Source organism: Pelophylax lessonae, assembly GCF_965119305.1.
Source record: "Pelophylax lessonae genome assembly, chromosome: 1".
In the NCBI taxonomy this organism is placed as follows: Eukaryota; Metazoa; Chordata; class Amphibia; order Anura; family Ranidae; genus Pelophylax; species Pelophylax lessonae.
Genome location: NC_138768.1, coordinates 693,020,680 through 693,047,328, shown reverse-complemented (window position 1 = coordinate 693,047,328; position 26,649 = coordinate 693,020,680). Strand labels below are relative to the sequence as shown.

The window sequence follows — 26,649 nt, the reverse complement described above, 5'->3', positions numbered from 1 at the left end:
AAGGCACTCATCAGACTCTATCCTGCTTTACGGACTTCCCTGGTCCAGTGCCCTGGTACAAACTACCGTACCTTCACCCTGCTAAATGTTGCAGGCTTGCCTGCCCGAATCCCTTCCGAGGAATTCCCTTTTTTACGCCTGGCAACGGGCTTCTCTGTTACTCCCGTTGGAGTTAGTTGATACCGTCCAGCAGCATTCAACTTACTGCTTTGATGAATACGTCAGCAACACCCGAAGCCCTAGCTCTCATGATCCAATGTCTACTGTTAACTCTGGACTTTTTCACATATTCCTTATTATTTGCCGACCCGAAAGATCGCCAAGATTCACGATGGTGCGCCATGGACCAAACGATCCAATTTCCGAGCTCAAGAAGTACAGATCATCTTGCCCATCTCTTCAAGTGTCTTCCCTATGGGTCTGAAAATACTGTCTATTAACTCCAATGGCCTTAACCATCCAGCCAAACGGAGGACCCTATGGAAAGACGCCATCTTGCAAAAGGTGGACATTCTAGTAGTGCAGGAAACACACTTCCAGGTGGACGCAGCTCCCTACTGTCAACATAAGAACTTTCCCCACACCTTCTTCGCCTCGGCTCCTGTGAAGAAGAACGGCATTCTGATCGCCATCAGAGACTCAGTGGTGTTCACCCTCAAATCGTCTCACCTCGATCCGGAGGGTAGATATGTCATATTGATATGTGTAATTGACAATGTTCCTTTAACGTTGGTAGCAGTATATGCTCCTAATGTTAAACAAATGTGCTTCCTGCGAAAGGTCCTCAAAAAGGCTCGGGTGCTGAGGGAGGGTCGCCTCATTATGTGCGGCGACTTTAACTTAACCCCCGACCCTCGGATTGACACTTCCTCTAGGTGCGGTAGGCGCTCTCCTGCACTGGGGAACCTGCTGCATCGGGAGGACCTCTACGACGCTTGGCGTTGTTTTCATGCGGAAGAGAGGGATTTTACTTTCTTCTCGACCCGACATAAGTCATATTCACGAATCGACCTTTTTATTATTGATTCTTGGTTACTGCATCGTACGTCTGAGGTTAAGATACATGACATCACGTGGTCGGATCACGCAGCTGTTTCCATCGTACTCCACCTGGAGAAGCCTGGTCCTGGCTTCTCCACCTGGAGATGTGACAATAGGCTGATCCAACTCCAAAAACATTTTACTACTCTTCAAAACCACCTTAAATCGTTCTTTCAGCTCAATGACGACCCATCTGTTTCCCCACAGACACTGTGGAACACACACAAAGCTGTTATGAGAGGCATACTGATCCAGCTTAAGTCCAGGGAACGAAAATCACACAAGACGGCTGTGGAATCCTTGTTGGCGGATATCCATAAATTGGAGATTGCCAACAAGGCTTCCACCACAGACGCACAATCGACTGCTTTGACCAAGCTCAGACATGATCTGCGCTTACTCCTGATTAGAGATCATGATAAGGCTATGCGATCTCTCAAACTAGTATTCTATTCACAACACAACAAGGCTGGGAAATTCCTCGCCAACCGCTTGAGAGCCCGTAGGACGAAATGCAAAATTCCCCATATTTTCCACCCTTTCACCAAACAGAAACTCCTAAAACCCCAAGAGATCGCAGATGCGTTCTCTGATTACTATGGGGCGCTGTATAACTTGAAAGATGATCCCTCCTGCCCTACTCCATCTGACCAGTGTATTAAGACATTTCTTGATGACATTGGCCTCCCCACCCTGTCCAATGCCCAGCTCCTAACTTTAAATTCTCCCTTGAAATTGTCCATGCTATCAACCACCTACCTAATGACAAATCTCCAGGCCCTGACGGTTTTACTAACGAATATTTCAAGCGATTCCAGGACGTACTTTCTCCTTACATGCTTAGACTATACCGGACCATCTCCGAATCGGGCGCTTTCCCACTGGAGATGCTCAAGGCGCATATAGTGGCTCTTCCGAAACCAGGCAAAACGCCAGACGCCCCTGCAAATTTTCGCCCAATATCCCTGCTTAACGCAGACGTGAAAATATATGCCAAAATAATTGCCACCCGCCTCTCCTCTATCTTGCCCACGCTAATAAATCCTGACCAGCTAGGATTCATGACGAATAGACAAGCGGCAGATGCCACACGTAGAGTCATTAACCTAATCCACTACGCAGAAATAACGAAAACTCCCTCCCTTCTCTTATCTATCGACGCTGAAAAAGCCTTCGATAGGGTATACTGGAGATATATGCGGTTGGTTCTGGAGAAGTTTGGATTCCAGGGACTGATTTTATCGGCCATCTTGGCACTGTATTCTACTCCCTCAGCCCAGGTGTTCCTATCGGGCATATTATCCAAGCCCTTCTCCATAACCAATGGCACCCGCCAAGGCTGTCCACTATCCCCGAGCATATTCAATCTTATGATGGAGCCACTAGCAGAACGTATTCGCTCTTACCCCCATATCTCCGGCTTTCGTATAAAAGGTATCCCCCATAAAATAACACTATTCGCTGATGACGTCATTCTCTCCATCACCAACCCCATAGTGTCCATGCCCTTTCTACACCGACTCTTGGAGTCATTTTCAGCTATATCATATTATAAAGTAAATTTTACTAAATCGCTTATCCTCAACTTGGGCATACAAAAACACACCAGACAACACTTGGAATCACAATTTCCATATATATGGACTGACCGCGAAATCTCATACTTGGGGCTAAAACTGACGCCAACGGTTTCCTCTATGATAGAGGCTAACTATAAGCCACTGATTGCAGACATACAGTCGGATCTTACAAAAAAATCATATCAAGAACTATCATGGTTGGGCAGACTAGCTGCCTTCAAAATGATGGCCCTCCCCAAAATACTGTATATTTTTCGAACTCTCCCGTTGCCTCTCCCACCAGCACTGATCAGCTCTCTAAACCGTGTTCTCAAACAATATATATGGCAAGGGAAACACCCTAGATGTTCTTGGGCTCACCTTATAAGACACAAGAAAGTGGGGGGAACTGGTATGATACATCTGTATGACTACTTTCTAGCGTCCCAACTAACCCAGCTACGAACGTGGTTCCCAGAACACTCTGGCATCCACTGGTCACACATTGAAGCTGCACACAGCAAGGTGGATCACTTATACGTGCTACTCCTGGCAGACATGTGGAAGCCCCAAAACATGACAGACCTACTGATTACAACCAAGACATCCATACTGGCTTGGAGAGAATTACAAAAGCATACTAACGTGGAAGAATATAAACAGAGATTACCCATCACCCTCCTAGACGTAATGATCCCCTGCCTCTCCACCCTGAGATGGAGAGATAGGGGCATACTCTGGATCGATAGCCTCTATACTCCAGACAGATTGAAACCCTTCACGACGCTCGCACATGAATATGAACTCCCGAACTCAGAACTTTATACATATACCCGAATCACCACGTTCCTGACTAAACATCCCCCTCCCAAGATCACTTTCCCACTACCGACAATTAGATTCCTAAATAACCTCTCTGGATCAATAAAAGGTATCACACTCTTCTACAACATGTTTAATGCTAAGACCACATTCACCAAGACCTGTCCCATGATCAAATGGGAAGGCGACCTCAAACGTTCTTTCTCACGACCTCAGTGGTTGTGTGCATTCCGGCATTCATATGGGGTGTCGGGATGCACCAACCATTGGGAACTATCCCAAAAAATCCTGTCCAGGTGGTATCTGACGCCATACAGGTTGTCCCGATTTTACCCGACTCATTCCCCGCTCTGCTGGCGGGAATGTGGCCAAGTGGGCAACCTGTACCATATTCTTTGGACATGCAAGAATTTAACTAGTTTCTGGAACCAAATCTTTGGCCTCCTTTCGACGGTGACACAAACTCCTGTTACACCGAACCCTGCCTTGGCTCTCCTCACTCTAGACATTGACGCAATAGCCCACAAACACAGGTGGGTTACAGCACATATATTGCTAGCTGCTAGGGCGACCATCACCAGGAGGTGGAAAAATACAGAGGCTCCAAACTTATCTGAAGTGGTAGCATCAGTGAATCTGACATATGAATATGAGAAATCACTGGCACTACGTTCTAACTCCATTACTAAACACGATAGACATTGGGATTCATGGATCACTTGGAATGACAATTGAAAGTTGAATGTATTTACTACATCTTATGACTTTTTATGACATGTTTTATGGTTGCGATGTGCCTTACTTTTCTGTTATATGTTGAACTGTTGAATGCATTTATTGTACCTGATATTTCAAAATTAATAAAAATTATTTTGGAAAAAAAAAAAGCGACTTTGGGCTATCCGCTTGCTCTGTGTCACCTGTAAAAGAAATGGATAGTCCCGATTGTTTTTTTTTTTTGGTTACTTACCTTGTTATTGAAGAAAATATACTTACCTTTCTTCCACTTCTTCCCTCTGCGGCCACGGCCCGCGCCGTCACTTCCTGCCTGCATTGATTCCTGAGAGCTGAATGTCATCGTTCCCAGGAATCAATGCGCCTGCACCGGCCCCGCTCGTCAGTTCCAGTGGAAGGCGCGTCATTCCCTGCTAAACAGCTTCTGGGTATGCCCAGAAGCTGTGCAGGGATAACGCACCTGCCTGGAAGTGACTAGCGGGGCCAGTGCAGTGCATTGTGGGACCGAAGAGGACACGGAAGAGGACGCCCTGGCTTCAGCTGCCCACACTTGAGATGGCAGCACTGGAGAAGAAATTTTCAAGGTAAGTATTTCTTCTAAAAGGTAAGTGCGACCTGGGACAGTTCAGAGGCTATCCATTGTGGAATGCACTAGCCCTGACTGTCCCGGGGTTATTTTTAGTGAAAAATAATTTCCGAGGCCGGAACTCCGCTTTAAATTAAATAGTATTACATTTTCAAAATGTTAGTGGCCATACTTACTAATATCCACATCACAGGTTCCTATGGTTATAATACACATCAAACGGACTGCAGAATTATCAGACAGGATGGTATCTGTAAAATAGAAGTTTGTCATCTGTCATTTAGGGCTTGTGTAGACTAGTTTAAACCCAGTTTCCTTCAGTTGCTTTGAATCACATACAAGATATTTTACATTGCCTTTCAGCTGTACATCAAGCTTTTTCAAGTTGCATCTGAGTTGCATCAATTTCCTTTGAGTTGATCTTGCATTCACATTAACTTACACGGGATGAAAAAGCAGTTCAAAATGTAAATAAAAGTCTATGTATATAATCACTTACAGTAAAGCTGGCCATAAACCCATAGATTTCCTTTGTTCTGCCTGTAGATAGATTTATCTATCTACGCTAACAGCACAGATGGATGAATCTCCCACTGTGTGCTATTGCATTCTGACAGCCAATACTGCCAGCTGTCAGATTACCCGAACAGTGCTTGCATCCAATTGGATGCAGGTGCTCTTTGCCTGACAATTTTCTGAAAACAGCTCTTATGCTTTCAGCATTGTGAGATGCTTTAATAACAGTACCCAAAAAAGTGGAAACCCTATCAAAAGCTCCATAACCGCCCTCCCTAATGACTCAAAAGATGAGCTAATGTAAATGGGGCTACGTGTAACTTCTTGCCCTCCCTGTGGTACAAGTATGTTGTCATATTCTCCTTGGTAAAAATCTCTTCCTTCCTCTCTTTTTAGATACAGGCAAACGTGTTAGACCCAACATGCTAAATGATGTAACTGACATACCAGCAGACATTATTTTGATTTCACTAGAAAAACTTGTTAAGGTGGAACTTTAGTCAGAAAATTAAGTCCCGCTAGATCACTTCAGGCTGGCCCATTTTGCAGTTAAAACTTTAAAAATAAATCTATAGTGTTTAAAATCTGAGTTTGTAGAGGCCGATCTGCTGACAGGCTTAAAGTGGATTTAAACCCTCATATCCTTTACAGCCAGGGAAGCTGCTTCTGTTTGATCTGCAATGCCATGGTGCTGCACATGTGATCAGTTATCACACCAACTATTTGATGGTTTGAAAAATTGATTGAGGTCACAAGCAAATGTGACAGTTAGCAATCTTGGCATTCCAGGAATGTAACATTACGAATGTAATGATTTTTGAAACTGTTAAATTGATAGGTTTAGTTCTGCTTCTCGATTTACTGATGTTCAGGGGCTCTGGGCTTTAGCAAAATGGCAGCCTCCAGCAAGAAGAAACAGGAACAATGCTGGAGGTAATTTACAGCACACACTAATTTTGGTAGCATAAATATTATTGTGGAATGTACAGTATCTCACACTTTGCTACAATGCAAAGTGGTGAGTGTACAGCTTGTATAACAGTGTTATTTTGCTGTCCCCTCAAAATAACACACATCCATTAATTTCTAAACTGCTGGCAACAAAAGTGAGTATACCCCTAGGTGAACATGTCCAAATTGGGCCCAATTAGCCATTTTCCCTCCCTGGTGTCATGTGACTTGTTGGTGTTGCATGGTCTCAGGTGTGAATGGGGATTAGGTGTGTTAAATTTGGTGTTAATCGCTCCTATTCTCTCATACTGGTCACTGGAAGTTCACCATGGCACCTCATGGCAAAGAACTCTCTGAGGATCTGAAAAAAAAAAGAATTGTTGCTCTACATAAAGATGGCCTAGGCTATAAGAAGATTGCCAAGACCCTGAAACTGAGCTGCAGCATGGTGGCCAAGACCATACAGCGGTTTAAAAGGACAGGTTCCACTCAGAACAGGCCTCGCCATGGTCGACCAAAGAAGTTGAGTGCACATGCTTGACGTCCTATCCAGAGGTTGTCTTTGGGAAATAGACGTATGAGTGCTGCCAGCAATGCTGCAGAGGTTGAAGGGGTGGGGGCTGAGCCTATCAGTGCTCAGACCATACGTCCCACACTGCATCAAATTGGTTTGCATGTCGTCCCAGAAGGAAGCCTCTTCTAAAGATGATGCACAAGAAATCCCGCAAACAAGACAAGCAGACTAAGGATTTCCTGGGACCATGTCCTGTGGTCTGATGAGACCAAGATAAACTTATTTGGTTCAGATGGTGTCAAGCGTGTGTGGCGGCAACCAGGTGAGGAGTACAAAGACAAGTGTGTCTCCCCTACAGTCAAGCATGGTGGTGGGAGTGATGCTAGCACTGGGGAGCTACAGTTCATTGAGGGAACCATGAATGCCAGCATGTACTTTGACATACTGAAGCAGAGCATGATCCCCTCCCTTCACAGACTGGGTCGCAGGGCAATATTCCAACATGATAACGACCCCAAACACACCTCCAAGATGAAAGGGGATGGGTAAAGGGTAAAGGGGATGGACTGGCCAAGCATGTCTCTAGACCTAAACCCATTTGAGAATCTCTGGGTTATTCTCAAATGGAAGGTGGAGGAGTGCAAGATCTCTAACATCCACCAGTTTGTGATGTTGTCATGGAGGAGTGGAAGAGGACTCCAGTAGCAACCTGTGAAGCTCTGGTGAACTCCATGCCCAAGAGGGTTAAGGCAGTGCTGGAAAATAAATTTTTTGATTTATTTATTTTATTTTATTTATTTTATTTTTTAATTTTTTTTTTACATTTAGGGCATGTTGGCATAATTTGTGTATTATTTACAGTTCTGTGATGTTTGCATCACTTGTGCATCATTCATTAGCCCTTTGGGGATGCACATTAGGTAGGGTATGCATGTTATATTTATATTTATATTTATATTTATATTGTTTACTAGTTAGGGTATGTTTGTACCACTTGTGCATCTGCCAGCCTTCCGGGGTTGCACACGATTATAATTAAGCTTCTGCCGCACCGCTCCTGTCCCCTGTATGGTGGTAATGAGTGGAGCTGCCTACATAAGTGTTCCCCTACCTCCGGCGGGTGAGGTCTGATGAAGGAGCAGCGCTCCGAAACATGTAACAGCCCACCACCCGCTCCATTGGATGCAGGCCGCCTGTGTCCCCGCCTTGCTCTCAGGAAGCTCATGCCGACAGCTGAGACACAGCTGAGAGGACACATACACACACCGAAAGCGGCTCTCCGGACATCCGCAGCACAGCATCACAGTATTCAGCATAGTGGCTTGGAAGACTCCGGATGGACCTTATACCATACTCTTATACCATGCTCTTGTCCTATTACTCGTGTGAGTGCTTTTAATCTTTCATTTTAATAAATACACTGAGCCTACTGAACTTAGAGGCGCCTTGTCCTCTTGTTTTTTTTTGTCATTTCCAGAGCAGCTTCTCCTCTCAAGTGCCGCTGAGGTGCATTGACTCAGATATAGCCTGCTAAGATGCACGGAAGCGCACTAACACCCCCTTTGCTTTATGGAGGAGGCATCATTGGCGGATGAGTTCTGGGATTAAAAAAAAAAAGTCTGGTTGAATTCTGCCAGCCTAGCTATTTCTCTCATGGATTAGGCTGGCACTGGTTTTACGTGGGCAGTAAAAGGGGGCATATCAATGCATATGTTGTTTAGAGAAACCTCTGTGTAACAGTTGTTTCATTTATTGTTTATTTCATATATTTATATATGTTTAAGTATACTTAAACAGTAACTCTTTAAGTATAGTTAACATTAAAATAAGGAAGCATTCATCCAGTGTGTCCTATCAGGTTTTTCAGGTAAGAAGTGCATGGATTCAAGACTGGTGGATCATCTCATGTCACACTCCGAAGAAAGAAGTGGCATATCCCCATTTGCATGTCTGTCTGGAAATACAGATCATGACTTGATGAAAATGAAAAACATAAGCAGTGTAAGTGTAAAAAAAAATGTTCCAAATGGTCACAATCACCAAAATATGTAATTTCTCTCCTGTTTTTTGGAGGACACAGCTTCTGATTTGATCCACTCAGAAGCTGTGCCCTACAATGAATGCATAGCTTCTTTTTTTTGCTATATGTAATCTTTGTTTTTCAAGCACTATAACGTAGTTAAAGAGAAAACAGCACAAGTTCTACCCTTTCAAACACTTTGGGTGACATTTTTAAAAACTCTAGCAGTAGGAATCTGGAGAAGATATGCATGGCAACTAATCAGCTTCTATCTTCAGCTTGTTTAGCTACGATCTGAAAATGAAAGCTAGGAGCTGATTGGTTACCATGTACAACTGCTTCAGATTCTGACAGCTCCAGTTTTGATAAATTCTCTTCCTTGTCTATAAGTGGAACCTCAGTAAGCCATGAATCACTGCTCTGATTCCTACATTTGTTAATTTATCTATAGCTTTGGAGCACTGCAAACAGGTACAACTAGAGGTAAGGAAAAACAGCAAAACATCTACAAAGGAGCCAAGAGCTGCCCCTGCTGGCTATTCATGAAAAATGTAAATATTGTTACACAATCTTCCTTATTTACATTTTTTAATATTTTATAATATTTCTTAAACAAGCAGCAAAAGGAGACTTTCTGAGGAGAATTCTAAATTGGAATTGCCAGAAATTAATATGTCTTTTATGCTTTATCTAATTGGATGACATATTTGGATGTAAAAAAGGCTATTTTTTCCCCCTAAAATGTAGAGCTTCACGATTCCGGATGAAATGCGTATCACAATTTTTTTGCTTTAGAATAAAGATAATGATACTCCTGCAATTCTCGGCCTAAATAATTTTCTAGCAAAAAATACTGATTTTAACTTGTAAGCAACAAGTTTCAGAAAAGGCTTTGTCTTTAAGTGGTTAAACTGCCTTTATTTACAGACCGAAGTTGATCTAAAAGAACCAAAAGATACATTGTAAATCATGTTTATAGTTATCTCTCAGTGCTTGGCAATTTTGATAAAAATTTTGGAGGCTCCTTTTTTTTTTCTTTTGACAGCTGTGAGCGAGCAGAGAACAGCTGTGCACTATATGAATCGAGGAAGTGGCGAATAAAGATAAGGAAGGGGGGTGAATTGTGATTTTTTTAATTAATAATTGTGCAGCTCTACTTAAAGGTGCTTATGTGTTTTGTATATAAGAGGCAGTAGCCAAACTGCGCACTCTCAGGTATGCAAAGAGAAAAACTGGATTTTTTGTACTTACTTGTAAAATCCATTTCTCGGAGTACATTACAGCGCACAGAGCAGGTTATAAATCAAGACTACCTTGGTTATCCATCACCTATAAGTGATTGGAGACTGGCAGAGGAAACAGATAGGACGTCTTCCCCTACATAACCCCTCCCATACAGGAAGTACCTCAGTTTTGTAGCAAACAATGAATCCCCAGAAAGAGGGGAGGTACCTCTGTGCCCTGTGTTGTACTCCAAGAAATGTATTTTACAGGTAAATACAAAATAAATCCAGTTTTTTTACTGTACATCATGGGCTACAGAGAAGGTTATAAATCATCAATGGGATGTCCCAAAACAATGCCCATGAAGGGAGGGAGATACAGCAGCCACCGCAAGGCCCAAGAAAACTACTCTGCAGCACACAACATATTGTGGCCAAAAAGCATTATCCTCAGTGGCCTTCACTTTCATCTGGTAAAACCTTGTAAAGGTGTGTACCGAAGATCAGGTTGCCACCTTGGAACCACTGACACCTGATGACAGCCCAACAGGCTCCAACATTTCTGGTAGAGTGAGCCTTTACTTGAAAAGGTGAACCTTACCCTTCAAGCCATAGGCTTGGCAATAAACTGATGAAATTGCCAACTTAGTAGCCATCTGAGCTATCCTAGGTGTTTAAGGAAGGACAAACATTGAATCCAGCTGATGACGATGATTGCTGCAAACACTTTCAAATACATTGTGACAGCCTGACCACATCCATTTAATGAAGGGCTTTGCTTCCCGATGACTGATGCCTAGAAAAAATGAAGGCAAAACAATTTCTTGATCAGGATGAAAAATTCAAAACAACCTTTGGCAAAAAAGACAGGTGGGGACGAAGCACCACCTTGACATGAATAAGTACCAAAAAATGGCTCCATACAGAAAAGAGCCACCAATTCCAATACCATCTATGCCGAAGTAATCACACATAACAAAATGACTTCCTGAATTAGACAAAATTGACTCAAAGGTGGTTTCTGCAAAACAGACCAAATGCAAGTCCTATGTACACAAGGGTGATCTAACAGGCGGAACCATACGGATTACCCACTGAATAGATGAGCATACAAACAAATGAGAAGCAATTGGTCTCTGAAAAAAAAAAAACTTCCTAGCCACATACCAGGACACATACACCTCCAAGTGAAATGACAAATCTCCTTAACCCTCCTCTTGTGTTAGGGTCAAAACTGATCCGTTTTCAGGTTTTGAATGTCTATAAGTATCACATAAATTTGTTTATTGCATCAAGATTTTTTTACTTTGTCAGGAACCTCTATTTAAACAATGTAATAGAAAAATAATCCTTTTCACTAAATTATAAAATACTGTGGTGAAAATTAAGACGTTCATGGTGTTAGGGTCAATTCTGACCCAGTTATAATATAGGATTTTAGGACACTAATAAGTTCCAAAACTGAAATCATAAACACTCTCTCTGCTTAGTAACAGTGACAGCCAATCCCCTCTCAACCCTGTGAGCTGTAGTTAGGGAGGGGCCTATCTCTTTTCCTGCTTGTCTGCTTCTCTAAATAAAGTGAAGAAACATAGGACAAATTCATTTCAGAGTTGCTGACTTTATTTTACCATTTTTTCAATTTGACAATGAGAGGTATGCTATCAAAAGAAAGGTCTAGGGGTCACACCAAAAATATTAAAACCAATCTTTTCAAGGATAAAGAAGCCTAACAAGGTAACCAAGAGGTAAGAAACAAATTTGATGATAAATAATTATTCAGAGGCTATTTTATGGCTGATTTAAAACACGGGTCAAAACTGACCCTAACATCATGGATAGTAACGGAATTCTAACATAAGAGGAGGGTTAAAAGAAGGCTTTCTGGCCTTTAACAAAATAGGAATGACTGCATCAGAAATTCTTTGATCCTTTAATAGCCAAGCCATTAAACCCAGTGGCTGTAAAGCAGGATTCTATATTGTATCCTGAGACAGGAGGTCTAGTCAAGCTTAAAGCACCCTAGGGCCACCCACCACCAAGTTCAATATGTCAACATACTATGTTCTCCTGGGCCAAGCTGGTGTGACTAAAATGTTGTTCTTTCCTCTCTAAACCTGCACAACAGACACAGAAAAGCTGGACTGGTGGGAAGGCATAAATTGGGGGGAAAATGTTCCCTATCGTTACTAGGGCATCTACCCAATTACCCAGATCCCTTGTCCTTATTGTTTGTATCAAAGTTCGATGCTAGTCTATCCATGTCTGGTGCGCCCCATCGCTGACAAGCTCTCTGAATACCTCCAGATGAAGAGGCCACTCTCCTGGAATCAATTGCTGGCGACTCTAAGGAAGTCCACCTGCCAATTCTCTACACCTGGGCCGAAACATGCCCTCTGCTCAAGACGGAGTGTGGCTCACCCCTATCTGGGCAGCATGACTCCTGGTGCCCCCCTGATGGTTGAAATATTGTATGCATCCACCATAGCATTGTCCAGATTAAACCCTGGACTGGACTCCACTCAGCTGATCTGACCAGTGCAGGAAAGCCCTGTCAAGGTACTTCCTGTATGGGAAGACTTCCTGTCTGTTTCTTCTGCCAGTGTCCAGTAACCTACTGGGGGCGCATAACCCATATAGTCATGATTTATAGCCTTCTCTGTGTCCCATGATGTATGATAAAGAAACATACTTTATACACACACATACTCAGTTGTCCTGCAACTTTACATTAGTAATGAGATTTAAATAATTTTGTATTGCATATAACAGGTTAGCAGGTCCCAGAGTAAGAACTGAGACTGCCAAGTCAGGTCACCAAGTGCATCGATTCATGGTTGCCAGATTTTATAGAGCTTTAGGGACAAGCTCTGTTATTAAATATTATTTTAAATTTAGACAGGAGATCATCAATGAGCCTCCTAAGTTAAGTGAACCACAAAGGTGATGTGCCCTTCCAATTTAGCAGAATAATTTTCCTTGCATAAAGTAGTAAGGAAGGAATTAGGTTTTTTTTTTTAGTTATTCAGCGATTCAAAGGTGTCTTATCAGGCTAAGTAGATTTACCAAATTTTGAATCCCCTGAAATCTTGAAATCTAGGCCAGCTTCAAAAAATCAAAACACTTGGTTCCAAAAAGTTGAGACATAGGTACATGACCAGAATAAATGTAATTTGTTTGCAGATGATGCAGAGCATAGAGCATCTTTGACATGTGGTTGTGACGAACACACATATTTTGTGTAACCTCTCTGGGATGTAATATAGTTAATGAAGAAACCTAACTTGGATAGGTTTATCTGCAGTGCTGATGGTGTCTTTAAACCAAGCAACTTCAAGATCTTCCCATTGATAATCATCTAATGATGGAATTAGGTGTGTCCATTTATATAGAGCTGCCTGGAAGGGAAGGGAGTCTTTTGATCATAGGTAGGACTGGAGTATATATCTGATGTAGGTTTCTCCAAGGTTGTCACTTTTTGATCCGTAGAGGTAAATCATTAAGACTGCAGAGGAATATAGGTTCTCTTGGTGTAGCTAATCATAAGCATAGGACAGATAGGAAGCCAAAAAGTAATAGAGGTAGTTTGGTTGGGCCAAATATCCATCTGATACAGCAGCCTGCAAGGCCTGCTTTACTCTACAGGGTTGTTTTTCATTCCAGATAAAATAAGAAATCATAGAAGCCATTCTTAGAAATAGTTTAGCTTGCTGACATATAGCTGATGCCTTCAGCCTTGGAACATACAGTATATCTTTATACAGTTCAATAAAAGGGGAATATCTCAAATCTGTAGTCTAGATTGCATGCAGGATACCATGATATCTGTGTTAAGTAGAATACATTTGGAACTGTCATAGTGAATTTGTGAAAGAGAAATTTGGGAATTGAAAAAAAACAAAAAATCATTCTCACCTACTGTAGATGGCTGCATTAACGATCCCAGCTGCAGCTGTCCTCTGCCGGCTCTACACCAAGAAATGAGAGATCAATTACTGCTGATCGCTCAGTTTTCAGTCTTCAGTGAGCAGAGAGCTGGTGACTGTCAGTCACCAGCTCTCTGCTCTGTCCCTCCAGCACTTACTGGAGCGCTGGGCTGTGAAGGGGGTGGGAGCAACTAGTGTAGGCTCTCCACAGCATGCTGCCAGTCAGGCTTCTGGATGTATCCTGAAATCCTGACAAGTCTGGACCAGCTCTGTGATGTCAGCTGACAGTGGGCTTTAGCTAAAAATGGGTCACAGGAGTGCAGAGCTGAGTCCACTCCTGTGCCTCACAGGAAAAGTAACTTCTCCTTTAAATATATGAAGGACAGTGTTTCAAGTAAGTGAAGTAATAAGTGAATTATGTATTTCTAAAATGCATGGATCAGGATGTATCTATAACCTGACACTTTGCAAAATCCCTTCACCATTGCTAACAAAGAAGTGAAAATGTATTTTCACAATTATCCAGGTATATCGGAAATTCGTCAGCATTTAAGATTTTCTCCTCTACCAATGACCAAACATATGCTCACAAAAAGCTAAATTTACCTCTTTACATTACTTCCACAGCTTATGTTGCAAACAGCTCAAATCCCTGAAAAGTATATTCCTTTATTACATCCGACAAGAAGAGACATTGCTGGAAGAAAAATGTTTCTTAATTCTTATGCTCTTGATTTTTTCAAACATGGCTCCCTATTAGCAATTGTAAACGACAATGGGTATGTATTTCTTCCAAAAACACTTTAAATAAACTGTACATGGCCTAAACTTGCCATATATATTTAAGCAATATTAAACCAAAAAATAAAAATGTAATATATTGCAGCTTACCAATCCTTCGATGTGTGGCTGTATTACATTTTCATTTTCTAGGCTTTTTTTTACCTTTATCTGGTGATTCAGCCAGTAACACATTTCGTGTCTGTTAGGCTTGCCAACCCCACTATGATTTTTTTCAACTGACAGAATATGGAAAATTTACTGACTAAGCATCTTCTACTGGCATCCTGAAATATGACAGAAACTCCTGTTTTTTTGGGGTTTAGAGGTTTTGAAGTGGTGATCGAAAGTTTGGGCACCCCAGTTAAAAATTTGTATTAACCTCTTGCCGACCGCCGCACGACATATACGGCGGTGGTCAGCCCCTCCTGGGCAAAGTGACGTATATATACGTCACTCGCCCGCAAGCCAATAGGGGGTCACTCGGATGTACGCTGGTCACTCGCGATCGTCCGCTGCAGAGGGAGAAAGGCAGGCGGCTGATGTAAACACAACCGCCTGTCATTCTCCCCTGTGTAACTGCAGAGATCATACGATCCTGCTATATAGGATCGTATGTCTCTGTGATTACATGAAAAGCCATGCCCCTTTACAGTAAGAAGCACGCCCCTAGGGACACACTTAACCCCTGGATCTCTAATAAAGTTATCCCCTTCCCTGCCAGTGTCATTTTTACAGTAACAGTGAATATGTATAGCACTGATTACTGTAGTAATGTCACTGGTACCCCCAAAAGTGTCAAAAATGTCAGTCAAGGGTCCGATCTGTCCGCCGCAATGTCGCAGTCCCGCAAAAAAAATCACAGATCGCCGCCATTACTCGTTAAAAAAAAACCCCCAAAAATGACAGAAATCTTTCCCTTAGTTAGTAAACGCAATAACTTTTGCGCAAACCAATCAAAATACGCTTATTGCGATTTTTTTTACCAAACATATGTAGCAGAAAATAAATTGGCCAAAAATGTTAAATTTTGATTTTTACATTTTTTTGGGGGAATTTCATATAAAAAAATGTGAAAAATATTGTTATTTTTGCAAAATTGTCGCTCTTTTTTTGTTTATAGCGCATGATCAAAAAATGGCACAGGTGATCAAATACCACCAAAAGAAAGCTCTGTTTGTGGGAAAAAAGGACGTCAATTTAATTTAGGTACAGTGTCGCACGACCGCACAATTGTCCGTTAAATTCACGCAGTGCCGAATCGCAAAATAGGCCCTGGTCAGGAAGGGGGTAAAATCTTCCGGGTGTTTAATTGGTTAATGTGAATAAAGAAGCCAAGGAAAGATGGAAAAATCTCCAAAAGGCATCAAATTTCAGATTAGACATTCTTATAATATGGCAACAAAAGTTAGATTTTATTTCCATCATTGACACTTTCAAAATTACAGAAAACAAAAAAATGGCGTCTGCAAAAGTTTGGGCACCCTGCAGAGTTAATATCTTGTACTGCCCCCTTTGGCAAGTATCACAGCTTGTAAACGCTTTTTGTAGCCAGCCAAGAGTCTTTCAATTCTTGTTTGAGGTATCTTTGCCCATTCTTCCTTACAAAAGTCTTCCAGTTCTTTGAGATTTCTGGGCTGTCTGTCACGCACTGCTCTTTTAAGGTCTATCCATAGATTTTCAATTATGTTGAGGTCAGGAGATTGTGAAGGCCATGGCAAAACCTTCAGTTTACGCCTCTTGATGTAATCCCCTGTGGATTTCGAGGTGTGTTTAGGATCATTATCCATTCGAAGAAGCCATCCTCTCTTTAACTTCAGCTTTTTCACAGATGGCATCAAGTTACCATCTAAAATTTGCTGAAATTTTATTGAATCCATTTTTCCTTCTACTCGTGAGATGTTCCCTGTGCCACTGACTGCAATACCACCCCAAAGCATGATTGATCCACCCCCATGCTTAACAGTTGGACAGAGGTTCTTTTCATTAGATTCTGTGCTCCTTCTTCTCCCAACGTACCTTTGCTTATTCTTCTGATGACTCTTCCATGAAGACCATATTTGTATAAGTACAGTATCTCTTTATAGTGGAATAGTGTACCACAACTCCAGTGTCTGCCAGATCTTTCTGGAGGGATCGTGCAGTCAAACTTGGGTTTTGAATTGTTTTTCTCACAATCCTGTGAGCTGTTCTGTCTGATATTTTTCTTGGTCTTCCAGATCTTGCTTTAACTTCCACTGTTCCTGATGACTGCCATTTCTTAATTACATTCCGAACAGAGGATATTGACATCTGAAAATGCTTTGCTATCTTCTTATAGCCTTCTCCAGCTTTGTGAGCATCAACTATTTTCAGTTTCAGTTTTCTTGCCCAAACTTTTGCAGATGTCATTTTTTTGTTTTCTGTAATTTTGAAAGTGTAAATGATGGAAATAAAATCTAACTTTTGTTGACATATTATAAGAATGTCTAATCTGTAATTTGATGCCTTTTGGAGATTTTTCCATCTTTCCTTGGCTTCTTTATGCACATTAATACTAATGTTTACCTGGGGTGCCCAAACTTTCGATCACTACTGTACAAGTCATGTTAATCATAGCCCTAAGGCAAAGTTCACACAAGCAGTTTTTAGCAAGTTTCTTTGAAGCCTTTAAAGTCCCATTCACCTCCAGTTTGAGAATGCTCAACATACAAAATCTCACAAAAGTTAGTACATCCCTCAAATGTTTGTAAATATTTTATTATATCTTTTCATGTGACAACACTGAAGAAATTACATTTGCTACAATGTAAAGCAGTGAGTGTACAGCTTGTATAACAGTGGAAATTTGCTGTCCCCTCAAAATAACTCAACACACAGCCATTAATATCTAAACCGCTGGCAACAAAAGTGAGTATACCCCTCAGTCAAAATGTCCAAATTGGGCCCAATTAGCCAATTTCCCACTCCGGTGTCATGTGACTTGTTTGTGTTACAAGATTTCAGGTGTGAATGGGGAGCAGGTGTGTTACATTTGGTATTATCGCTCTCACTCTCTCATACTGGTCACTGGAAATTCAACATGGCACCTCATGGCAAAGAACTCTCTGAGGATCTGAAAAAAGAATTGTTGCTCTACATAAAGATGGCTTAGACTATAAGAATATCGGCAAGACCCTAAAACTGAGACGCAGCATGGTGGCCAAGACCATACAGTGGTTTAACATGACAGGTCCCACCCAGAACAGGCCTCCCCATGGTCGACCAAAGAAGTTGAGTGCACCTGCTCAGGGTCATATGCAGGGGTTGTCTTTGGGAAATTGACGTATGAGTGTTGCCAGCATTGCTGCTGAAGTTAAAGGGATTGGGGGGGGTTCAGCCTGTCAGTGCTCAGACCTTACACCGCACACTGCATCAAATTGGTCTGCATGGATGTCGTCCCAGAAGGAAGCCTCTTCTAAAGATGATGCACAAGAAAGCCTGCAAACAGTTTGCTGAAGGCAAGCAGACTAAGGACATTGGTTCCTGTGGTCTGATCAGACCAAGATAAACTTATTTGGTTCAGATGTGTCAAGCGTGTGTAGCGGCAACCAGGTGAGGAGTACAAAGACAAATGTGTCTAGCCTACAGTCAAGCATGGTGGTGGGAGTGTAATTGTCTCGGGCTGCATGAGTGCTACCGGTACTGGGGAGCTACAGTTAATTGAGGGAACCATGAATGAAAACATGTACTGTCACAAGCAGAGCATGATCCCCTTCCTTCGATGACTGGGCCGCAGGGCAGTATTCAAACATGATAACGACCCCAAATACACCTCCAAGACAACCACTGCCTTGGTAAAGAAGCTGAAGGTAAAGGTGATGGACTAGCCAAACATGTCTCCAGACCTGAAACCTATTGAGCATATGTAGGGGAACCTCAAACGTAAGGTGGAGTGCAAGTTCTCTAACATCCACCAGCTTTGTGATATCGTCCTGAAGGAGTGGAAGAGGACTCCAGTGGCAACCTGTGAAGCTCTGGTGAACTCCATGCCCAAGAGGGTTAAGGCGGTGCTAGAAACTAATGGTGGCCACACAAAATATTGACACTTTCTGCCCAATTTTGGACATTTTGCCTTAGAGGTATACTCACTTTTGTTGCCAGTGGTTTAGACATTAATGGTTGCTTGTTGAGTTATTTTGAGGGGACAGCAAATTTCCACTGTTATACAAGCTGTACACTCACTACTTTACATTGTAGCAAAGTGTCATTTCTTCAGTGTTGTCAGATGAAAAGATATAATAAAATATTTTAAAAAATGTGAGGGATGTACTCACTTTTGTGAGATACTGTATATCATATCATATATATAATATAATGTATATTATAAGTTAGGATAAGGAATAGGACAAATATTCCTACTCCCAAAGGAGTATCCTTTGTTATATATTTGATTTGGCTGTTAATTTTTTTTTGAAATGTAAATGTAAATCCTAAAGGAAGTGCTGACGGTCACTTAAACAAGCTGCTTGTAGGTACCATTAATCTTCAGCTCTATTTTGTTAACAAGCTCATTGAAGCCAACTGGTAGCTTGTTTAACCGGTTCCCGACCGCCCGCCACGGTTTTACTGTGGCAGGCTGGCTCTCCTGCGCAAACTGATGTAGCTCTACGTCGGTTGCGCGCGTGATGCTGGGGGGTGAGTGCGCGCCAACGCGCTCCCGCCCCCACTAGGCATCGGGGATGCTGTGATCGCTCCCTGCTGAGAGAAAAGAAAGGTCAGCTGTGTTCTCTCTGAAATTATCACAGAGCGCCTTTGATCCTTCTATATAAGATCACAGGTCTCTGTGGTAATTTCACAAACCCATCCCCCATACAGTTAGAAAACACTCCCCTAGGCTCACACTTAACCCTTTGATCACCACTGTGTTAACCCCTTCCCTGCCAATGTCATTATTACAGTAACAGTGCATATTTTTAGCACTGATTACTGTAGTAATGTCAATGGCCCCCCCAAAAGTGTCAAAAATGTCAGTTAGGGGTCCGATTTGTCCGCTGCAATGTCACAGTCCCGCTAAAAATCGCAGATCACCACCATTACTAGTAAAAATAAATAAATAAATAAAAATGACATAAATATCTTTCCCCTAGTTTGTAGACAAAATAACTTTTGCGCAAACCAATCAAAATACACTTATTGTGATTTTTCTTTTAACCAAAAATATGTAGCAGAATTCAAATTGGCCTAAAAGGATAAAAAATATTGAATTTTAATTTTTTTGGGGGGAATTTTATATCGCAGAATGTGAAAAATATTGGGTTTTTTTTCAGAATTGTTGCTATTTTTTTGTTTATAGCGCAAAAAAATAAAAAATCGCACAGGTGATCAAATACCACCCAAGAAAGCTCTATTTGTGGGGAAAAAAGGACATCGATTTTGTTTTTGTACAGTGTCGCACGACCGCGCAATTTTCCATTAACCACTTTACCACCGGAGGATTTTCCTGCTAAAAGACCAGGGGGTTTTTTGCGATTTTTTACTGCGTGACTTTAACGGACAATTGCGCGGTCATGCGACGCTGTACCTAAACAAATTTCACGTCCTTTTTTTCCCATAAACAGAGCTTTCTTTTGGTGGTATTTGATCACCTGTGCGATTTTTTGATCACGCGCTATAAACAAAAAAAGAGCGTAAATTTTTGCAAAAAATAACAATATTTTTCACTTTTTTTTATATGAAATTCCCCCCAAAAAAAATGTAAAAATCAAAATTTTTTAACATTTTCGGCCAATTTGTTTTACGCTACCTATGTTTGGTGATTGGTTTGCGCAAAAGTTATCGCGTTTACTAACAAAGGGAAAGATTTTTGTCATTTTTGGTGTTTTTTTTTAACGAGTAATGGCGGCGATCTGCGATTTTTTTTGCAGTACTGCGACATTGCGGCGGACAGATCGGACCCTTGACTGACATTTTTGACACTTTTGGGGGTACCAGTGACATTACTGCAGTAATCAGTGCTATATATATGCACTGTTACTGCAAAAATGACACTGGCAGGGAAGGGGTTAACTGTATTGGACAGGGAGGGGTTAAGTGTGTCCTAGGGGCGTGCTTCTAACTGTAGTGGGACATTCCTATTGGTGTAAAAAAAAAGATCAACGGTTCTACCTAGAAGAACCGTCTGATCTTCATTTTTACACAGGGAGAATGACAGGCGGCTTGTTTACATAAGCCGCTCTGTCTTTCTCCCGCTGTACCGGCGATCGTAGTGTGACCGGCGGACATCGGGTCCGCCAGTCACACTCCCGCACTCCTCTGTGAACGAGCCTCGGCGGGCGCGCGCTCGCCCGCTATTGGCTCTAGAAGGAGTGACAGGCGAGCGACATAGACCTACGTCACTTTGCCTGGCCGGGGCCGACTGCCGCAGTAAATATACTGTGCGCAGTCAGCAAGTGGTTAAAGTGACGCAGTGCCGAATCGAACAAAATGGCCTGGTCATTAAGGGGGCAAATCCTTCTGGTCCAGAACTGGTTAAAAGTGACAGCACTCCCAACAAGATTTGTGTTTCACAATCCCAAACTGGAACTAAGGAGTTTTTTAAAGGCCTCAACAAAGATGCTCCAAGACTGTCGAAAACTTTGCATAAGCTTGCCTTTATACCAGCTAAAACACATATTAAAAAGACCTGAAAGTAGTTTACATTGGTTCTTATACTTTATACACTATACAGAGTCTCCTTTTCATTCTATCAATGCTTATCAAATCCTACTCTCTCCCAAACATGTTAAAGTACCGGCCTCTACACCTTCTCTTCTGACATCAGCCAAGACACAATTTAAAGCTTGTTGTTTATTTTTTAGGTTTAACTCAGGTGATGCATATAACTACCTGAAAGACTTCAAATTAACCATCGCATCCATAAGGTGAGATATCAATTCTACACTATTGATGGAAAGCAAATACATTGGATTTTATTGTTATATTTTTTATTCTGTACTGTTATACGTAATATTTATGTAACATGTTTATTTTTACTAACCATAAGTACAGGGTGTATCCATGAAACATTTTGCATTTCGTTTTCTTAGGCCTGATTCACATCTGTGTGGGTGATTGCCACTGTGGGTTTGCACCTGTTCCCACAGCCACAACCCCCTGAACAGAAAAACACAGACAATGTATGCGGGTGCCAATAATCCTAATGGCATACCACATGGACTGGAAATCGCTCCCGCAATGGGAACCGCACTGAACTTGCGGTTCCCATGTGGAATGTGATTCTAAGAAGCAGCAGGGACCTTTTCCCTGCTTTTGAGGCGGCACGGCAGCACATTCAATTTAGTGCTGAATATAATAAATGCACTCAATTACACTTATGTTCAATTTAATTCAGTTAATTGCTTACTACTGGATATTAATTCATTAGTATATCCACAAATCTTGTAATAATACATAAAGTAACACATTTCAACCACTGCCTAGTCACAAAATCAAACACATTGGGGTGTAAAATGTTTAGCAGACTCAAAAACACCCTTTAGAATTCTGCTTGAGTGGACGTACTCGTTAAAAACTGATACATTAATTTTGTGTCTGCACTGGGGAAAGCACTGTCTACACTGGACACTTCTTCCATAGTACACTCACTCCTGCCCAATAACCCCCGTCCCCATTCACTGCGCCTGTCACACTGACAGGTGCTTGACTTGTTTTATGCTAAGGGTGGGCGGAGTCTTTTGGGAACAGACATACTAAAGCCGCCCATACATGGATCGAAATTCAGCCAGTTCAGCGGGAATCAGCCAAATTTCAATCCATGTTTGGCTCCTGTTTCACAGAAGTCGATCTATCGATCAACTTCTGTACAACCACCCTCTCTGATTTTCCCCGCTTGATCAGCACTGCAGGCTACAGTCTGCAATGCTGATTCATGTATTCTGATGGTGGGGAATTATCCCTGCTGCTGGAATACAATAGCTCAGCTAGAAGGATTCCTCCATCCACACATTCAAAGTGGATGAATCGGGTCAGCTTTTTCATTTGTTGAATTAAAAAAGATGACCCACTAATGGCCTGCCTAATTCCCCATCAGGTCTGCTCTTCTTTTTATTGACAGCACATGGGAGTGGGTGGATCCATAGCTATTACTAAGCCCAATAGTGACGTTCAAATCTGCCCACTGCTGTGCACTTCTGTGCTGCACTGCACTGCTATGCACTCAAAAGGGATGCGTTCCTAATGGGAAACGTATCTCTCAGTCCCTCTTCAGACTCCGCCCACGCAGTGACAAGTCATTTTCTAAATATGGGCATTGCCCATATTTGGGTAATGACATCAGCTGTATCCCGGCCCTTTTGCTTACATTTAGCAGCTTACATTTTAGGTAGGGGATGCAGCCACGTGGGAGGCTATTATATATATATATATATGGCAGATTTCAAGCACAGGCTCCACCCACTCTGTGTACTGACATAACTCTGTAAGCCAGATCAGAGTTGGTCTTAATTGCCACTAGTTTTCTAAACAGAGAACTGGCAGTATTTCTTTAAGAATTTGTCGCGGCCAAAGTGATAGATTCTTAAAGTGTCAGGAGTTGGAGTGAGAACTACTTAAATTTGCTGTATGTGTCAGTAATGTAATTTTCCTGGGGGGGGGGGTTCAGGTTTAGGTAAGAGCACAAAAAATAGCATATCTGCCACGCTGTGACAAATTGTGGGAGTGGTGCAAATGAACTATTTCCCTAACTAATAGATGAGCTTGCTGTCAGAGTTTGGTAAACTGTAAGTAGAATCCGCTACCAGCAGCAAGATGGAGACTTCCCATCATGCTCTCAGAATAAAATTGAGTCAGGTTGAGCGCTCAGCCATTCACAAGATACCTTGTATTTTATCAACAAATGCAAAGCTTTCTCTGATTTGCTGAGATGGAGATTGTGACATTATCCACCCACTTAAGTCAATTAGAGGAAGCTTTGTATCTGTTGATAAAATACAAGGTTTCCTGTGAATGGTTGAGCGCTCAACCTGACCCAGTTTTGTTGAGAAGTCTTCATCCTGCTTCTGCAACACAGTATCATACCTCCCAGCATAGGTGTACGCATCCTATACCATTAGAATGTTCACCCCAAAGCTCAAATACACATGCCTTTTTCTGCAGCCTCAACTGCATGGGACAGGGAATAAATGGGAAGTGCTCTGTGCTGAGCAGCTTCCTTTTCATTCACAAACTGAAGCATGGTAAACAAAGTTTACTTTGCTTCAGTTATGAATGAACACAGTGAGTGTGTTCACTGTGTTCATTTAGAAAAAGACGGCACCAGTAAATTACCTATTTACTAGCCCTTTTCCTCGCCATCCTTAAATATCCCCCGCAGAAGCCGGAAGGAGAGGAGAGAAGCTAGAAGCACTGCAGGGTGGGAGGCCAACACGGGGGAAGCCCAGGGAGTAGGGGGGAATCAGCACCACACGTGGTAACCCCCTGCGCATGCCTATTGCATTAGGGTGTGCATCTCAAAGCTCAAACACACATAACTTTCTCTGCAGCCTTAGCTGCACAGGACAGGGAATGAATGGGAAGTGCTCTGTGCTGAGCTGCTGCCTGTTCATTCACAAACTGAAGCATAGTAAACAAAGTTCACTATGCTTCAGGCATGATTGAACACAGTGAGTGAGTGTGTTCACTGTGCTCATTTATAAGGAAGGGGCCGTTAAATTACATATTGACATTGGCACACACTTGGCATACGCCTATGGAAATAACAAGGATTTAAGCCTTCATTCTAAAAAAAAACCACAAAAAAATGCAGTTATTCGTTTGATCAAGATGAAATCTGTAATTACAGAAATAGTGTCTCTTCCTGACATAGCATGTTAGCTAAAAAGGAGTACATGCTGTCCAACAAATCAATAAATTATGCAAATATACTCCTGCACAAGCAAACTCTGTATAACACCCTGTCACTTATTCTTTAAACTGCTGCTGACTCTTAAAAGTGTTCCATGCACCTCTACCATATGTGTTTTGAATGTATTGTGTAAGCGCTGTCCAATAACTATTACCAAATTAATATACACCAAAAAAATAAAAAATAAAATAACCCACAAACTGGAACATGTCCAGCCCAACAAGATAGACAATATTCTTAGCAATATGATACAAGTTCAAAATCAATGAGAAAATGTAAAAAACACCACGCACTCTGGTGGTATAACTATTGCATGTCCATTTGCATTTTTCTGAAAAATGTAACTATTAAATAAAAATTCAATCTCTCATGTGTTATTTCTGTGCCACTTTTTGCTGTCTTTTGTGATTAATATCCCTTTCACTGGTTAAAAAAAATAAGCTACCTGTGCCACCACCTTCAATGCCAATGGTTTACCTTCATTATTTTAAAGATTATAGTAGGTCAAAGTGTATCTTCCCATTTAAGAATTGGGTCATATGTGATTCCACTTTCCTCCTTCCTCCTCTGATGAGATCTCTTTCTCCTTAGCCTTATCTTCCTCCTTCAATGCACCAAGGATGCAATGTCCACAGCATGAACACTCTGGCTCTCCCCCACCATGCTTCCACATGATACATTTATGTAGCTGTTTCCAACTGGTATAATATTCTGTTGCAGCCACCGACATTTGTCTTGCGGAGGTTTGACACAATTCTAAAGAATGTATGTGATGCTACTAATGACTTCCAGGCATTATTTTACGAGAATGGCATGCAATGGTTCTGGTAAAATGTGGCATCATCCTCAAAAAACATTTTTGTATTTTGATGGTTGCACTCCAGGCTGTAAAGCAATGGATGCAATTTTTTGTAGTTTGAGAGTTCTGCCTTTGTTTACAAGAAAAATGATTTAACCTGTTCTGGTAAATCTTCTTTTTAAATAATATAATATAAGTGGCTTCTTAACTTCCCCCATTTCTGTTTTTATTCATACTTGAATCAGGCAAACGCCTTTCAAAAAAAATAAACATTTTTTTTTTTATTTAGCATTTTCTATGTCCAAAAGTTGAATGATATATGTAACCTGTTTCTATTTACTGTCTCCCTGCAGTGTATCCTTGAAAGAATTGTGTGAAGGTGAAAATGACCCAGTTGCCTTGGCATTTGACCAGCTGAATACAATGTATTCTGAGAAATTTAATCAAGTGTAGATAACAGCATTTTCAGCAAGAATCATTGAAATAAAAAGTTATACTTGTACCAAATAGCCAGAGATGTATAGTAACTAAGTAGAACTACTTCACTACTGTACTTAAGTACCGAAAGGCGGTATCTGTACTTTCCTGGAGTAGAATTTTTTTCTCCTACTTCCACTTTTAGTTCACTACATTTTTTCAATGATTTCAATACTTCTACTCCAATATTTTTTTGTGTGCTGCATAGTTACTCATTACAATTATAAAAATTACCACTGCCAGAACAGTAGATGGCAGGTTTCATGAAGCTCAAAACATGTTTATTATCAGTGCATACGAAAATAAATGCTACTGTATGTATAAATAAAAGCTGCATTTGAAATAATAAAAAACAAAATGATGTTCAAACTTTTGACACAGTACTTGTACTTTTACTTTCAGTACTTGAGTAGCAATTTTTTTTTTCAAAACTACTTGAGTAGCAACATTTTTAAAAAAAACTACTTGCAATACTTAAGTACAAAAAATGTTGAATACTTTAGTACTTCTACTCAAGTCACCGTAGATGGCAGGTTTCATGAAGCTCAAAACATGTTTATTATCAGTGCATACGAAAATAAATGCTACTGTATGTATAAATAAAAGCTGTATGTATAAATAAAAGCTGCATTTGAAATAATAAAAAACAATATGATTTTCAAACTTTTGACACAGTACTTGCACTTTTACTTTCAGTACTTGAGTAGCAATTTTTTTTTCAAAACTACTGGTACTTTTACTTTCAGTACTTGAGTAGCAACATTTTTAAAAAAACTACTTGCAATACTTAAGTACAAAAAATGTTGAATACTTTAGTACTTCTACTCAAGTCACTTTT

The 26,649-nt window shown here is 41.2% G+C and overlaps 1 protein-coding gene across 1 annotated transcript in view; it reads left to right on the top strand.

Moving 5' to 3' along the window:
• The window catches only part of LOC309545028 (putative ATP-dependent RNA helicase DDX60), a 496,323-nt gene extending 470,520 nt beyond the window's left edge, over window positions 1–25,803 (top strand). The window contains exons 36-39 of the mRNA XM_082244135.1: window positions 8,583–8,725; window positions 14,521–14,672; window positions 21,492–21,554; window positions 25,688–25,803. Coding sequence (XP_082100261.1) covers window positions 8,583–8,725; window positions 14,521–14,672; window positions 21,492–21,554; window positions 25,688–25,787 — 458 coding nt within the window. The 3' untranslated portion in view covers window positions 25,788–25,803. The remainder of the gene's footprint in view (window positions 1–8,582; window positions 8,726–14,520; window positions 14,673–21,491; window positions 21,555–25,687) is intronic.
• The last annotated feature ends 846 nt before the right edge of the window (window positions 25,804–26,649 follow it).